Here is a 17,468-nt window from a genome sequence, read left to right as displayed (position 1 = left end):
ATTTTATTTAAAAATAATAAAAGGAATAGCTACACCTCTTTTTTATGGTAAGCAATGTCCTACCAAAGCCAAATACGATAGATTAGGAGACCTTCTACATATACTACTTATCATTGTATTGAGTTTGATCAAACCTTATGACCCTTGTTGAGAAACTTATCATGCTCTCAAGATCAAGATCACGTACACTCCACATACATCTATTGCTCCCACACTGGAGGTATGCAGCAACATGTTTTCTATCCACCTAAAAATGTTATACTCCTACACTAGGAATAGACACAAAAATATGCTTGATAGGATAAATGCTCCAAGTTCTTGTAAATGTCTCCCTTGAAAAGTTTCAATTGCAGAAAGAGAGGCATGGGCTATGCAAAAGTTATATAGAAAAACAGAGTATTAAAAAAATAGACAAGTGTCCGAGACATTGAAACAATGGGTACTTAGATGCCCGCCTGAAAACAAAAAAAAGAGGAGAGATGAATAAGATAGCCCATGTTTTCTTGCAAAAGTTTTTTAAGTTTCAAACAAGAGAGATATGTTTCAAGGAGCATAATAGAATTAGGTTAGCCACCATATATATATATGTTTCAAGATGTGCATGTGTGTGGATATATATATATCCACACATGCACATCTTGACCTAAGAGTATGACATCTTTCTCTTTGGATCCTTATTTTTATTTTAACTTTACAACATATATGATGCAAGTATGTTCTCATATTCATCCCTACCTAAGCTCCACATAAGCTTTTAGAAGTAGGTAAAAAGAAGACAAAGTCATCAACGCCTTGGTGATGAACCAAAAATACCATATATACAGAGTGATTTGAGAGTACTACAAAAGGAGAAGGTAAGCTATGTTTTGTTCTAAAAAATCTTAAAATGATTCTCTAATTGACTCGACTGAAGGAAGATGGTGATCTGTTTCAAGCTATTCCGCTCTTCAACCACCCAAAGTTTCATGGTAGACACTTTGAATCCTACAGTGCATGCATGACTAGGAATGATTTTATGTTGATGTCTTGTCCTAAGGTTATGTCTTGAGTAATCCATCCTTTTTATCAAGGACAAGTAAAAGCCTAAGTGTGGGGGAGTTTGTTGACGGTAGTTAACATTCATAACAAAACATCAATATAACTTGTATAAATGGCTAAAATGGATCACCAATGTAGACTTAGGGGTTTAAATTGACAAATTCCATAAGTTTTGGTGAATCTATGCTTTTAGTAGGATTAAATCAGAAACCCACCAAGGAGGACCTGTTCGTCAAAGAAAATTATAGAATTCCACCGTGTAATCGACATGGGAAGACTCTAGAAGACTCTAGAAGGCGAATCACCAAAGCGGGACACGTGTCTCTTACATGTAGGGCTGCCTGACCCCACCTGGAGGCCGCCCGGCTCCTATGGGCCCCACCTGCCAGTCTTGTTGTTATGTCGGTTCTCCACTGCCTTAAGGATTGTATCTCCACCGTTCTTTTAGTCAGTTTGATCCAAGGGCTCACGTTGGATGCCCTAGGCTATATATACCAGCCTACACTCCCCCTCCAGGGCATGACTCATTTGATCCTGAGAGCTGAGAAGCCAGAAACCCTAATCCATATGTTCACTAGGATCAGAGCTAGCAATCAAGAGAAGATTAGTCCTTAATAGGATCTAGTCTTTTATTAGAGATAGCGAGATAGAGTGAGAGAGAAGAGTTTGGAGGAGTCCTAGCCTATCGATGCTCTCTCTATGGCTTATACCCTGGCAGAATCAAGTTCTTCTTGAGCTTGCTTCTGACATTTCTCTAGTAATTGACTTCTAATTCAAGTAAGCCTCTTGTTCATATTGTTCTTTAGGTTTGTGACTCTCTTTTGAGTGCTTTAATCCTTGTAGCTCCTGGGTTAAAGTAGTATTCGTAGTGTAAGCATGGTGCTTAGACTCGGTTACTTATAGATGTACCCTATTTTCTGGATTAGTGGTAGCTCATGAGGGTGACCCTTATAGCCTCATTGAATCCTTTATAAGCCTAGGAGGACATTGTTGCTATAGGAAACATACTCTGCCTGTGTTTTCTCTAATAATATCCTCAGAATTGAATAATAGAAGACAAAGCTTACCGAAGTTAGAACTAGAAGACCTTAGCAGTCTCCTCTACGCTCCTATTATCTAGCCTTGATTGTGAAATTGGTGATAAGGACACGCCTACGATGTCCAATATTTGCCCAATCTTTCACGGTACACAGAAATTAAAATATATCTTTCTCTAAAATTTTATCAACTCTGAATAGTCACAACAAATAATCTGAGATATCGGATGATGAATAGTAGGTGACAAACTGTAACAATAATTATATTGCATTTGGCAAGGAGTCTAGTACTGTAGCAATATAATTATCTCCAAAGTAATCACGCCAAGCAACCAGTACCAGATCAGTTCATGAACTGTATGTATAGATAGCAGTACTAGGAACAATCTCATCTCTCCAGAAATATAATTAAATTAATGAGGAATGAGGCCAATTGTATAACAATAATTAGAGAAATCTCCCAGCAATTATGTGTTGACCAAATAGATAATTGAGATGGATAAAATAATTTCGTTTATCAGCCAAACACAAAGCAGTAGCAATATCAATGATAGAGGGATCGGCTTACAATGAGATGCATTCCAAACCCTAAAATTCCTTCTACCCATGGTACAAGAAGCACCACGATTAGAAGTGGGAATTCCACGAACTCTGATATGAGCCCAAGCAGTAGCTTGATCACGACATTCTCAATCCAAGTTGGATCGGCAGTAGATAGATGCAGGAGGATGCGCCTCCTAGGGTCCCTGGTGTCCCAGCACAGAACCATGAAGAATCACCAAAAACAAATCTCCCCTGTTACATGGCAACCTTTGCCATTATAAGTGCACGCAGGCACACAAGGCATTGTCTTGACTTGGGTTTCCAAACTAATTAATTAAATGGACTAGCCCACTATCAAATAATACAATATTGAGCCCAAATATATATATATGCATGCTAATACTACCACAACACATCAAATTGCAAGGAAATAATATAATATTGATCCCACGTTGCTAACCTACCAGCACCATTAGATTGGCACCATGACGTGTATGGAACCAACATGAAACACCATTTCTTGCTTCTTCTCTTGCTTGCACAAATTAATTCCTTGAAAAATAAACTTGGTCCCGAATCTTGTAGTATTAGCTGGGATCCCTTTCTTCCAGCGACGGAGCCAGCGGTGGGGCTAGGGGGCTCTAGCCCCCCTAAGCCCTCCCTTAATATTTTATGCATATATGTATTAGGTAGGAGGGGCTAAGATTAAGAGAAGATAAAAAAAGCCTCTATTCTTTTGTTCAGCCCCTCCTAAATTTTTTTCTGGCTTCGTCACTGTTCCTTCATCTTGTTTATCTTTGCATCAAATAAAAATGAGCCAAACTGAATAACTTGATGAGCCATGGGCTCATCATCCTCTCTCCCTTGAAACAAGCCGTCCTTGGCTTTGCCATAATCTCTACTGACTTCTTCATCTTTGTAACTATTATATTTTCATCTTTCTTGTTGTCTTCATGTTCCACGAAACTAGACAGAGAGCCAATCTATATAGGAGATTTATTAGCAACAATATCTGCATTTTTCAACTCCATGCGATGACAATTAGAAGCTTCACCCAAAGAATTAATAACCACAGAAGAATTCCCCTTGATGGCTCATTAAGTTGAGCATTAATCTTGGGAACCTCCTTTGTAACAAGAGTGCCTTTTGTCATCGCCACATTGTTCCCAAAAAATATTATTGGAGATAGAACCAAATTGGATTGATGATTTAATTGGCTCCTTACAGCAAATCATGGACTCACTAGCAGCAGCAAGAGTAGGAATATTCACATCATTGTCTCCCTCTTGAAGCAAAGCCGTCCTCGGTTTTGGGGTAATTTCAGCAGCCCTTTTCGTCACTTGCACCTTGGGAAAAACCTCAGCCTTAATAGCACTCTCAAGCATTGGTTTGAGAACATGACAAACTCCCTTGTACGTAAAATGAATAATTATTGGAATGACCGGTATGAGTAGCATCAAGATCAAAATGCCATGGCTGACCTAATAATAAATGACAAACACTCATCTTTACAACATCATAGTCAACTGTATCCACATAATTTCCAATAGAAAATTTAACTCGCACCTTGTGAGTAATTTTGAGTGTACCACTTTGGTTCATCCATTGGATATAACACGGCATTGGAAGCCTCCGCGTTGACAGAGACAAAGCATGCATAAGATCTGAACTAATAGCATTTGTGAAACTACCACCATCAATAATTAGCTTGCATACCTTATCATGGATTGTGCATTCTGACTGAAATATATTAGAGCGTTGCCCCTTCACATTACTAGCAGTACCATCCTGCTTGACTTCTTGAGCTAGCATAGATAAGCCACTGGCTGCATCATCAACAAGATCAAGTGATGGCTCTATAGGAGAACAAAAGGAAGAGTCCATAGCTTGCTGTTCTGGTGTGGAAAAAAATTCAGCACTCACGCTTACATCTCTCTCTTGCACAATTAACACCTCTTTAGGTTAAGTTATGTTTTCTTTTGTAGCAGACACCCTTTTTGTTTTCCTGAATATGAGGAATAATATCAGTAACATGAGCACATTTCTTCTCGGGCTGCTTGGCAATAGAAAATGCAGAAGCAATAGTAGCCTCTGACTTTTAATCAACATATTGACTTTCCTTTGCTGCCACACACTTTTTCTTGGGACCAAGTGAATGGCGAGCACAAGTAGAGAACTTGTCACCATAATTATTGTGACTGGTAGCTTGCTTTAATTTAGCGGAAGAAACAAATTCAGCATGCATAGACTTGCCATAACTAACACCAGAACCCAGCTTCTTCTCATAAGAATTAATATCACCGACTGGCCAGTTAAAAGCAGGAAGGTACTCATCTCCAGCAATAGAATCAGCCCATGATGAGTGCATATTTGCCTTAGTGCCTTGGGGATTTTGTGCACGTGCAGTAGCTACCTTCTTTGACTCAAGAGAATGAAATCGGCGCCGAAGCACAACTTTCATATCGCTCCACATCCAACAAGGAAATTTTTTGTCCCAGCGATCCCACCAATGTAAAATATCATTAGCCATTGTCTCTTCTGCATAGAACATCTTTAGGGTCGATGCAAGTCCATGACCATAGAAGAAATCTTCCATATGTTCTTTCCAATCAAGTACTCCTTGAGACGTGTTGCTAGAGATAGCTTTGGCAAAAGATGAACTTTCTTGAGCAATTTCAAATCAGTCATTGAAAAAATATCCAAATGCATCGTGAGCAACCCAGAAGCTAATGAGGACATGACACCTATGCATATGACCATGTTTGGCGCATGATATAGAGGGGTAGGAGGCCAGCAAGAGTGTCCAAGTCAAGAAGGAGGCCCGAGGCTAATTCGGTTTGAGTCCCCGAGGTGGAGGTCCAAAGCAACTCAAGTTCGAGTCTACCTCGGCCTCTAGGACTAGTCTGCCTTAAACTGGTCACCTAGGATGCATTCGAACTTCGTTTTCGATGATCCACATATGGTTGGAAAGCTAATTTGATAAGGAAACCAATTCAAGTGGTCTCACATCAAAAGCCCTTTAGAATCAACAGGAATCATCGAAACAAGTTAGCATCCAGAATCTGCCAGGGTGCTGCGACACCGTCTTTTGGTCCGTTGGACCGTGTATCATGTTTGGGCCCATTAGGGGACGTGTCTAGGGTAAGCAACGACCCTAAGACCTTTATAATCATGCGCCGCTGCCATCATTAGATTTTGGGTTTTGCTTAGATTAATCTATCAAGAACAGTTTCGCCTTTCATAGGTTTGTAAGACCCCAACTTCATGAGATTAATCATTCATCTGTAATTTGGTTGCTTTCTTTCTTGTTCTTGCTTGTGTTTTTTATTGCGTAGGCAGGGATTAGCCTTCTTAGCGAGGTCAATCGGATCCGTGTCTCGATTGATAACCAGAGGAGTTATGGTGCTAAGATTGCAGGGTTCGATCTTTCGATCTGAAGCCGGATCAGTGCGTCATTCTCCGCCAAAACGATAGTTATCACTACCTGACGAAAGATCGGGATCCCCGTTTCCATTAAGTGGTAATCAGAGCTTCAGGTATTATCGTCAGGTTTATCATTACCCTAGTTTTATTTTGTCTTTGTCCTATAAATCCAGAAAATTGCCCCACAAAAATATTTGTGTTAATCTTTGTTTTCTCCCTATCCTATCACCCGTTGTGCCATTACAATATTTTAATTTCAGTTTGCTTTATTGAACGGTCATCCCTCGCGTGTCATCATGTTGGTTGCGTCTAGATTTTGTTGTGTGATCTTGGTCTAGTGTCAAGTCTTGTCTTCCAGTGTGGTGATAGTTTGTTCCTTTTTGTCAAATCTTGCATCCCTGTTGGTTGTTCTGTGAGCAAATTGAGGGCAAAGAATAAGTCAAGTTGAGAGAGACATATAGTACAAATCTTTATCCTGATCCTTATTTCCATGTTTAAAAAAGATATCTCATTTGATCTCCACGGTTGTAGCTGGTGGATTATTCTTGCGCATAGTTAGAAAGAAAGGAAAGCATTAATTGGCAGTTATAGTCTCATTTGGAAATAATATGCACACAAGATTTTCTAGTATTGGTTAGTTGTGATCCTTGTTGGGCATCTCTTTGGTTTTTCCTTGCGCTAATCCAAAAGGAAAGTTCCTGTCAGGGTGTCCTCGTCAAGATAGTTCTACTGCTGATATTGCTTCGCTAGCCGAGAGTTTAGATCACGGACTCACTAGCAGCAGCAAGAGTAGGAATATTCACATCAATTGGGATAACTTAGATTTAATTATTCTCACACATGTTTCTTCGAGTTCGATATAAAACTGGGTACTCCCCGTGAAGTGCTACATCGGTATAATATCCGTGCGCTTGTGGATTATTCTGTGTGCATTAATTTATACCAACAACGGGCGATGTCGTGTTTTAGGTGTTTTAGATGTGTGTGTTCAAGTGTTTTCATTTGGATGTTGTGTATATTGCAATGGCTATATACACATGTTGCAAGCATATATTTCATGTTGCAAACATATGTTCAAGTGTTTCAAATGTATGTTTCAAGTGTTTTATCTGGATGTTGCAGAAGTATATCTGGATATTGTATAACATGCATGTTGCAAGCGTATGTTTTAAGTGTTTTATACGTATGTTGCAAGTGTTTCATCTGGATGTTGCAAAATTAGACATGGATGTTGTATATGTTTTTGCAATGAATTTCAAATGTTTTTCAGGTGTTTCTAGACGTATGTGGGAAGTGTTTCAGACATATGTTGCAAGTATTTTCATTTAGATGTCACAAAAATAGATTATGATGTTATACATGCTGCAATGGGACCCACCTGTTGCAAGATGCCTGTCGCTACTGTTGGGGCGTCGCCCGTAGGTCATCGTGTGGGGGGCCAGGGCTACTGACGCCTCCGTAGGTGGGGCAGGTGACTGGGATCCACGCGAGTTTCCCACATGCGGGCGTGATAGTCATCCAAGAAACAGAGCAAGCGTGATCCACGTGAGTTTCCCGCGTGCGGGCGTGATAGTCATTCAGGAAACAGAGCAAGCGTGATGGTAGATGTGGGAAACAGCGTGGGGCCATGTGATGGGACGCGCGAAAACAGGCGGACGCGGGCTCTCTTACACTATCTCCAACAACCTACCCATAATGATACCTAAACCCAAAATACGTGCATCACCTTTAGCGCAAAAAAATAGCCTCCAACAGGATAGGCATACCAAGGACGCAAAATGCGTGCGAGGCAAGGCGCATCCCAAATATACGTCGCATGCTCCGACCAATGGGTCACGCGCTGTCGACCGATTGTTGGTGCTCTGCGGTTCGTGTGAGAAGGAGAGTGCATGTGGGGCCGCGCTTGCATGCATCTGGGCGCCGCTCGTACGCTCCGTTTGCTCCTGTCCATTCGTTGTTGAGAGAATGGGAGACCAGACCCATAGGGACCACGCCCTACATGCACTGCTGAGAGCGAGAAGAAGCTGTCAGTGCATCTTCTTTTGCGTTTCCCGTTGGAAAACAAAAAAAATAGTATGTGACCTTTTTTTCACGGCGCGACGCATTCTACGCTCCAATTTGTGCAGCACCGGGCTCTAGCAAGTTCGTTTTTTTTTAATTTTAGCGAATATAATAAGAAAAGAAAAAAGGGAAAAAAAGAGAAAAACACAGCCGGAGAAAGAAGCACCCAATTGGGCTCGCCAATGCATTCCCCCGTTTGATTTGATCTGACATCTGAGCACACAGTCTCTACTCGGGCCCGGCGCGTCCGCCCGGCGATGGCGAAGCCCCCGTCGTCCGCGGCGGCAGCGGCGGCCGCGGCCCGGTTCACAACCGGACCCGGCTCCTCCTCGTCCTCCTCGTGGCCGTCGCCGCGTCCGCATCCACAGCGGGGTTCCTCCTCCGCGGTGCCCTGCGAGACCCCTGCGACGGCCGTGGGGACCCCGCCGCCCTCAACACCGCCGTCGCCGCGGGGAGTCCCCTCGGGTTCATGAGGTCCAAACTCGTGGTCCTCGTCTCCCACGAGCTCTCCCTCTCGGGTAATTTGCTCACTTAGACTTAGTGGTTCGCTTCACTTCGTAGCTCATACATTCCGGAGCCGTGCCATTTTAGTATTTGCTGGTTTGAGTACATCTCTTGCGGTCCCATTATTGGCAGCTTATTGGAACATGTGAGGGTGCACTGTGCGATTTGCACTGGTGATTGGTAACTATAATTACTATCTTTCATTTAAGTTACTGAGAAACCAAACAGAGATGGAGTGAGATTTGTACTTGAGATCTCTTTGTACTTCCAGTGGTGAATATGAGAAGATTTCTGGGAAAGCTAGAAATTGATGACAATCAGAGTGATGTTATGCTAGCAGAAATAGTTATCTGATTACTCGTAGCATATACTCAGAAGCTGTTGAGTACTTAACAATGTTCATGTTGCTCCTAAGTTGGAGTATTCGAGTTCTGAAATGGTATCTGTTGAAAGGATCTCCGAAACCTAAAGCATCGTTTGTTTGTTGCTGGCATCCATTTTAATGACCAATCAGTCTTAGTGGAAATACTCCTAACTGATGCAGGTGGCCCACTTTTACTGATGGAATTGGCATTTCTTCTGAGACATGTTGGCTCGCAAGTGGTGTGGATAACAGACCAGAGATCAGAAGAAACAAATGATGTCACATATAGCTTGGAGCATAGGATGTTGAACCATGGAGTGCAGGTATGAATGCTTCTGCAGATGTGTAGCTTGGAATTTCGGTCTTACATTTGTGCATGTAGCGTGGGATTCACATGTGCCAATGTGGTAAAGTTAAAAGGCAACACTCTTAGTTTCTAGAAGTACAATCGAATTTTGAGAAAACACAAACACAATAGCAGAGGGTGATAACTACCATCTGATAAACATAGGTCATCAGGTTTAGACTTGTTGACTTAACTGTATTAAATTTTCTGGAAGGGTTGTGCTCTTGTTCTTAAATATATGTCTGTCTAGGATTTTGCATAACCAAGGGCCATGGCACACCAACAAAAGATGTTGTTACCCTCATTCAAAGCCTTGATCAGGTTTGTTAGTTCTCTTGAATGTTGTGTGTACTCTAGGGCATTGTACTAAATGATCTTGTGAATAGAAATTGATCATTAGGACAATAGAGTTTTTCTAGGCGCAAAAAAAAGCAAAATCATAGACTACCTTGTACTTTTAACGGCTTGTCTATAGCTCATTGAGTGATTCAGTGGCTGGAAATGCACAATTTTTAGGTTGTCTGATTGGAATCCAACGTCCATTGCTGTCTTCCATTCTTTCTTGAGTTCTTCCTCTGAATACCACCTCTGCTGCCAGACACTTCCAACTGCTCTCCTCTCCCTCACATCCTTCTAATCCTGCCTCTGCCCTGCCTATGGCAGCCTCTCTATGCTGCCTGCCACTACTGCCATTGTTGTTGACCATGTCCCGACCATATCCATTGGCCGTCCACCACTTCCCCGGTAGGTGGCGCCACCGCCACCTTATCACACCACCTTTGTACAGTTGTACCACCAGAACTGCCGGTCGAGCTTGCTGCCAGTGGCCTTCCCTCTAAACCCAGGACCTTTTCCCTGGTGAAGACCGCCCACCTGGAACCACAAACCCTAACATCTTCAGAGCCCTCATTGGAGTTGGGGAAAATAGTGGGATTGATACCTCTAGCATGATGAAAGGTGGCACTTAAAATGTCGGGTGAGCAAAACCTTCGTATCACTCGGTTGTAAATTACTTCATTCGTTCCAAATTGTAAGTCGTTTTGGCTTTTCTAGGTACATAGCTTTTTGCTGATTTGCTGTGCACCTAGATATACACTATGTCTTAGCTTTTTGCTGATTTGCTATGCACCTAGATATACACTATGTCTAGATACATATTAAAAACTATGAACCTAGAAAAATCAAAACGACTTAACAGTTTGGAACGGAGGGAGTATCATTTTTTTCTATTTTTAAAGAACGTTTGAAAGTTGAATTGAATCCAATTGTAAGCATCATCCATGAAGAATATTGATAAAGTTGGTGGAATTGCAAGACAGCAAGAGTAATAACTAGCCTATGGGGTCATATGATGGTAACATGATTTTTTTGTAGCTTTGTCTCTGTTATTGTGAAATACTCTAAAATTACATGTAGTGAGGAACAGAGGGAATATGTCTCTTGGTTCCTCATTTAATTTTTTTCACGTCATAAGTCACTGATTGTCGAGTCCTGTAAATTGAAGAGTATGCTAAAGTGGCAGGGGAACTTTAAAGAGCTATAGTGTTATGTGCCTAGGTTGCCAGAGATTGAGAGGGGATTTGGGGAGAAGGTGAAGGCTGGTTCTTTCAGGCAGCAGGAGCATGGAGCAACAGCCAGGAGGCTGGCGCCTAGGCCAGGGCAGAGAGATAGGCTAATCCCTTGTTCTACTTCTGCTTAAGTTGTAAAGGTGCATGGTCCTCTTTATATAGAGGTGACTCTAACTTGACTGCTAAGTAACCTTAGCACCTCATTTGACTGACAAGGCGCCACTGTTTCCCAAGGCGAGCTGGGTACGCCTTGATGCCTAGGTGATGCCTTTGATACTGTTCAAAAGATAAGACTTCCTAACCAACTAGGCTCTAGGACTTTCTTAATTATTCTAGACTTGGCAATGACTTGAATGGCAGCTGAGTCGCAGGACCTGTGGCACTACCCACTCTTGTGAACAGTACTGTGGACCTGAATGGGCCTCTTATTGGGCCCAGTTGGTCCTGGGCTATAACATGTAGGTATGTATCTTTCTGAAAATCTACAGCAACAGAAAAGAACACTTCTCAACTCTTGAAACATCAAGTACAAGAAGAACGCTGAGCGACATTCTACTTTTTCCTCCTTGAAGTGGCAGGAGAGTTGCCTGTTGCTTAAAGAAGTAAAAAGTAAACCAAATCACGAACATCAAAACCTAAGACATTCACCTGAATTGAATCCAATCTGAACAAAGGGAGCAGGAAGAACGCTGAGTAATATAACTTTTTTGAAAAAAAAGAAAGATAACTAATTTGTTTTCACTGAAATAGTATGATATGTTGGTCCTTCATATCTTTCTATGTTCAGTGGAGGAGAAATTGCTACAGTTCAGATGGAATTTCAGGAGTTCAAAGAGAATATGGGAGGTGGGAGGAAGAAGGATGGATTTGAATATGTTAGAACTGGGACGGGGACCAATTCCACTGTTTTCTTTGTTGATGTCCAGCTCATGGTAGCAAGAGACTACAAATTTGAGATGATCAGATTGGCTACTTTGCTTCTAGGAACTACTCAGTGCAATTTGTAAGCAGGAAGGATTGAGTATAATGTGTGGTTGTATTGCGTTGAGCCACTCGGGCAGTATATATAGAGTACAGAGACTTGGGAGGCAAGACACCTCCCTGGATACATATGGCAATATTGGATTACAATCCTAACTACTAAATATACTCTAATACAATTCATTAGTCATTTTCTTGTTTGTGCACCTCATTTGGCTTTACTATGTTAATATTGAGCATAATTTAATGAAGTGCAAAAGGAAAGATGGCTGCACAAACTATCTCAGCTGACATGCATCGAGATGTAAGTTAATCCTTGTTTACTTTGAACTCAAACTGCTTGTTTCACAGGTTTTACCAGCTAGGGGACAGGAGGCAGTTGATATTGCTCTAAAAGCTGATCTGGTTATTTTAAACACTGCTGTTGCTGGCAAGTGGCTTGATCCTGTTCTGAAAGATCATGTTCCTAAAGTCCTTCCGAAGATTTTGTGGTGGATCCATGAAATGCGAGGGCATTACTTTAAGGTTGAATATGTCGAACATCTTCCCTTTGTTGCTGGAGCCATGATTGATTCTCGTACAACGGCTGAATATTGGAAGAGCAGGACTAGCAACCTCCTAAAGTATGTGTAAAATTATTGATTCTCTCTGGTCCTTTTCCATAGTATTAATTGCTGGGTTCTGTATATAACATTGAAGAGAATGGTATCTTAGTTTGACTCCTTACTGCTGATCTGAATAACCTATCTAGGAGAGAATATATCTGCCCCTTGCTTCTCTGTTGATAGCTCCAAACTGGCTGGCTATATGTATTTTTCTGATTTTCTGTTATGTATGGATCAGCTGTTTCTTGCATTTTCTTACTTGTTGAGTATCTAATTCATCATTGTACACCTGTAATTTTGTATAAAGAATACAGATGCCACAAACTTATGTTGTTCACCTGGGGAATAGTAAAGAACTACGGAAACATATTCGTGAGTCCCTTGGAGTACGGAGTGAAGATATCCTGTTTGCAATAATAAACAGTATGTTTCACTGCTTTCTAATTCTGCAATTTCCAATTATATTATTTGCGATGGGTCCTGATGGTATCCCAATCAAGGTGTGGAGATGTCTTAAGGATATGGCTATAGTATGGCTAACCAAGATGTTCAATAATATCTTTCGATCGAACAAGATGCCTAAGGAGTGGAGAAGAAGCATATTGGTATCAATCTACAAGAATAAGGGAGATATCTAAAGTTGTATTAATTATCGGGGAATTAAGTTGATGAGCCACACTATGAAGTTATGGGAGAGTCATCGATCAGCGCCTGCGAGGAACGACGTAGATATCAACAAACCAATTTGGTTTCATACCCGGAAGGTCAACCACAGAAGCAATCTTCTTAATAAGACAGGTTATGGAGCGGTTTAGAGAGCAGAAGAAGGATCTCCACTTGGTTTTCATTGACTTGGAGAAGGCTTATGACAAGATACCAAGAAATGTTATGTGGTGGTCTTTGGACAAACATAAAGTCCTATCAAAGTACGTAACCCTTATCAAGGACATGTACAATAATGTTGTGACTAGTGTTCGAACAAACGATGGTAATACAGATTACTTTCCGATTAAAATTGGACTTCATTAAAGGTCAGCCTTAAGCCCGTATCTCTTTGCCTTAGTAATGGATGATGTTACTAGGAACATACAAGAGGATAACCCTTGGTATAGGTTGTTCGCTGATGATTTAGTGTTAGAAAGCCAGGCGGAAGTAAATAGGAAACTAGAGTTATGGCGGCAGACCCTTGAATCTAAAGGTTTTAGATTGAGTAGAACTAAAATCGAATACATGAGATACGACTTTGGCGGAGTTGTACACGAGGAGGGAGATGTGAGTTTGGAAGGCTAAGTAGTGCCTAAGAATGATACATTTCGGTATCTGAGATCGATGCTACAGAGGGATGGAGATATTGATGCGGACGTTAGCCATAGAATCAAAGTGGCGACAAGCTTTTGGCATTCTCTTTGACAAAAGGGTACCACAAAAACTAAAAGTCAAGTTCTATAGAGCGGCGATTAGACCGGTTATGTTGTATGGAGCAGAATGTTGGCCTACAAAGATTCGATATGTTTAACAACTGAGTGTTGCAGAAATACGTATGTTGCGATGGATTTACGGTCACACAAGAATGGACCGAGTTCGGAACGATGATATACGTGATCGCCTAGAGGTAGCACCAATTGAAGAAAAGCTTGTCTAACATCGGTTGAGGTGGTTTGACCATGTTTAAAGAAGACCTCTAAAGACACCAGTGCATTGTAGAGTCCTAAGCCAAGCTAATAATATGAGAAGAGGTAGAGAAAGACCGAAATTGACATGAGGGAGGCAATAAAAAGATATTTGAAAGTTTAGGATATACCCAGAGATCTATGTTTGAATAGGAGTACTTGGAAAGTAGCTATTGAAGTGTCTGAACCGTGACTTGGGGCTCTTGGTGGGTTTCAACTCTAATCTACCCCAACTTGTTTGGAACTGAAAGGCTATGTTGTTGTTGCTGCCGATTCTTTGGTCTATGTAAATTCTTTATGTTCTTGTATTGCATTTTCCTTTCTTAGATATCCTGTAATGCACAGGTGTATCACGAGGAAAGGTTTGCAGCTCATCCAACGCCAGAAACTAAAAGTGCCTACAATGCATGCTGTAGTTGTGGGAAGTGATATGAATGCTCAGACCAAATTTGAGACTCAGTTACGTGACTTTGTGGTGAAGAATGCGATTCATGACCGTGTCCATTTTGTGAACAAGACATTGGCAGTGGCCCCTTATTTGGCAGCAATTGATGTGCTTGTTCAGAATTCTCAGGTAAGTCATAACTCTGGAGGCTCCTTTCCTATGGTCCTTGTTTTTCTCCTCACAACTCGGTCTCTGTTAATTGATTTTCCTGGGGCATGTTTATAGGATGCAAGGTCTAGTTAATAAAAGAGCTGATTCAGTCAGTTCTCTAGTTTAGTCTGCCTGCTTGTATTCTAATGCCAATTTTTAATAACTAATGCAGCCTATATGTTCACCATGGTACCACACTTTATGTCACAGTGAAGCTTTCGGTAGCTAAAGAATGTAAAAAGGGTAATCCTTCAGTTTTTTTTTTTTTTTTTTTTTTTTTAGCCTGGTCATCCTTCAGTTGGTATAGCATTTGGGTGAGATTTTTACTTTCTTTTACTTTTGTCATCTTCTCGCCTAAGGCCATGTCTTAAAATTTATCAGGACTCAGTGTTCTCATAAATGGCCGTTTAGCCCATTTAAACACAATTTAAATGGTGCATGGTAGTAATGCTGTTTTTGTTTAATTGACCGCTTATCCCATTCAGGCTTGTTACTTTAGTTACTTGTACCAACACTCGAGCATCGCTGAAATTTCCTTATCTTTGGTCTGCAGCTTTGCCTAAGAACAGGCCAAGAATCCAGTTGGTATCTTCTGGTACTGGCTAAAAATGCTTAGATTAGGGAGTGCAAACACCGTTTCGCACATCAGGTGTTCTTTCCAATTAGTAACTTTGGTAGAAGTCCTGGATTAGTATATGCCTGCTGTAAATGATTCAGTTTGCCATACTCGATGCTACGCAGGCAGTGATAGACTGTTTAGATGTTTGTTCCCGTGTGTTTCCTTCTGCTTCAGACTTTCAGTAATAGCATTTATTTTTTCTACCTACTAGGCCCGTGGAGAATGCTTCGGAAGGATAACAATTGAGTGCGGGTTTAGTGGTTACTGTATTATTTTTATTTTTATTTAGCAATTAGTGTTTAATTATGGACTAATTAGGCTTAAAATGTTCGTTTCGTAATTTCTAACCAAATTGTGTAATTAGTTTTTTTTTCTCTATATTTAATGCTCCATATACGTATCGTAAGATTTGATGTAATGACTACTATAACACTTTTTAAAAATCTTTTTTTTTGAACTAAACAAGCACGGAAGCAAAGACATTTAAGTTGCCAGTATTGGTAAACCTCCTTTCTCTCTCTTCTACTTGTGCGTGTCAGTGCAGTACAGACAGGGGACAGGCACCTCCTTTCTCTCTCTTCTACTTGTGCGTGTCAGTACAGTATAGACAGGGGACAGGCAGGTGGGCGCGCCATGTTTTTATTCTTCGGAGTATCAATGGCCAATCACTTCGGAGTATCAATGGCCAATCTTTCTACGTAAGCAACTGACCATGCTGCAGCATTTTGAAACGCGGACTACCGATTTTCTGAATTCGGAGACCAGAGTTATAGGCTCTGTTTAGATCCCACCCAAAAACAAAATTTTTTTAAGATTCTTTGTCACATAAAATCTTGCGTCACATGGAGCATTAAATATAGGTAAAAAGAATAACTAATTGCACAGTTTGCCTGTAATTGGCGAGACGAATCTTTTAAGTCTAAATAGCCTATAATTGGACAATTTTTGCCAAATACAAACGAAAGTGCTACAGTAACCAAAAGCCAAAAATTTTCGGAACTAAACGCGCCCTTATTGTTGTGAATCATGAGTATGGAGCCATTGTAAACTATCATGAGCCCGCCATATGCTGTTTTGGCCTGCATTCTGTCGCGCACCGTCAATTTTCGACCTGATTTGATTAATGGCCTCATCACCATCTTGCTATATCAGGGCACGGCTGCTGGAGGGACCACGGAAATCGTCGTGGACGGCTCGACTGGCCTTCTGCATCCTGCTGGGAAGGAGGGCGTGACGCCTCTTGCAAAGAACATTGCGAGACTCGCAAGCCATGCCGAGCAAAGGGTCTCCATGGGGGAAAAGGGCTATGACAGGGTGAAGGAAATGTTCATGGAGCACCACATGGCTGAGAGGATCGCGGCGGTGTTGAAGGAAGTTCTGCGGAAATCACAGGAATACTCTAGGTCTTGATTCTCTCGAAAAACACTCTAGGTCTTGAGCTTGCGCTAACATGTTAAAACTAGATTTTACGGGCTACGCCTACGTGGTTACTGGAGGCAAACTGTCTAGATTACAGTCTGTTCCATCAGTTGGTCTACTCTCTACATTCATTTCTCTTCGTTTTAGCTACTAGGGATAGGACCGACGCGTTAAATGTTTTTACAGCTGTTCCTGTACGACTTCACCATAAGTTGGTGCGCGCTGTGCCGATGCGGCGATGCCGTTGATGAGGTTTGACGCGGTTACAGTGCAACACATCAATCGTTTTACTGCTGCACAGTACTTGTTTGCGGTGCAGCTGCCAGATTCAAACATAATTCAGGCCTTTGGAACGTTTGATACTAATAAAAAAATAAATTATAAAATTTGTTAGTAATCTATTAGATAAATTTATTAAGTCTAATTAATTCGTATTAGTACATGTGTTATTGTAACATTATATTATCGAATCATAGACTGATTAGGCTTAAAAGATTCGTCTCGTAAATTAATCGTAAACTGTATAATTAATTATTTTTAAGTCTATATTTAATACTCTTATGTATCAAAACATTTAATGGAACGGGGAGTAAACTTCAGGAGGAACTAAGGTAGTGTTTAGTTGCACTTCATTTTGCAAAAAATTTCAAGATTCTCCATTACATCGAATTTTTAGACGCATGCATGAAGCATTA

At 41.1% G+C, this 17,468-nt stretch overlaps 2 protein-coding genes across 2 annotated transcripts in view; one reads left to right on the top strand and one right to left on the bottom strand.

Annotated features, from left to right (window-relative positions):
• The window catches only part of LOC136449759 (uncharacterized), a 259,701-nt gene that overhangs the window by 116,555 nt on the left and 125,678 nt on the right, over nt 1-17,468 (bottom strand). The gene's annotated exons all lie outside the window — the stretch shown is intronic.
• Nucleotides 8,274-16,957, top strand: LOC136449756 (uncharacterized). The gene is made up of 5 exons (XM_066449923.1): nt 8,274-8,620; nt 9,151-9,293; nt 12,217-12,488; nt 14,486-14,714; nt 16,507-16,957. Exons 1-5 carry the CDS (start codon nt 8,572-8,574, stop codon nt 16,762-16,764), a joined length of 951 nt encoding a protein of 316 aa, XP_066306020.1. The 5' UTR covers nt 8,274-8,571; the 3' UTR covers nt 16,765-16,957.

This window comes from Miscanthus floridulus, chromosome 5 (genome assembly GCF_019320115.1).
Source record: "Miscanthus floridulus cultivar M001 chromosome 5, ASM1932011v1, whole genome shotgun sequence".
Lineage (NCBI taxonomy): Eukaryota > Viridiplantae > Streptophyta > Magnoliopsida > Poales > Poaceae > Miscanthus > Miscanthus floridulus.
Note: the sequence above shows the minus strand (reverse complement) of the source record. Positions and strands in the feature narration are given on the sequence as shown.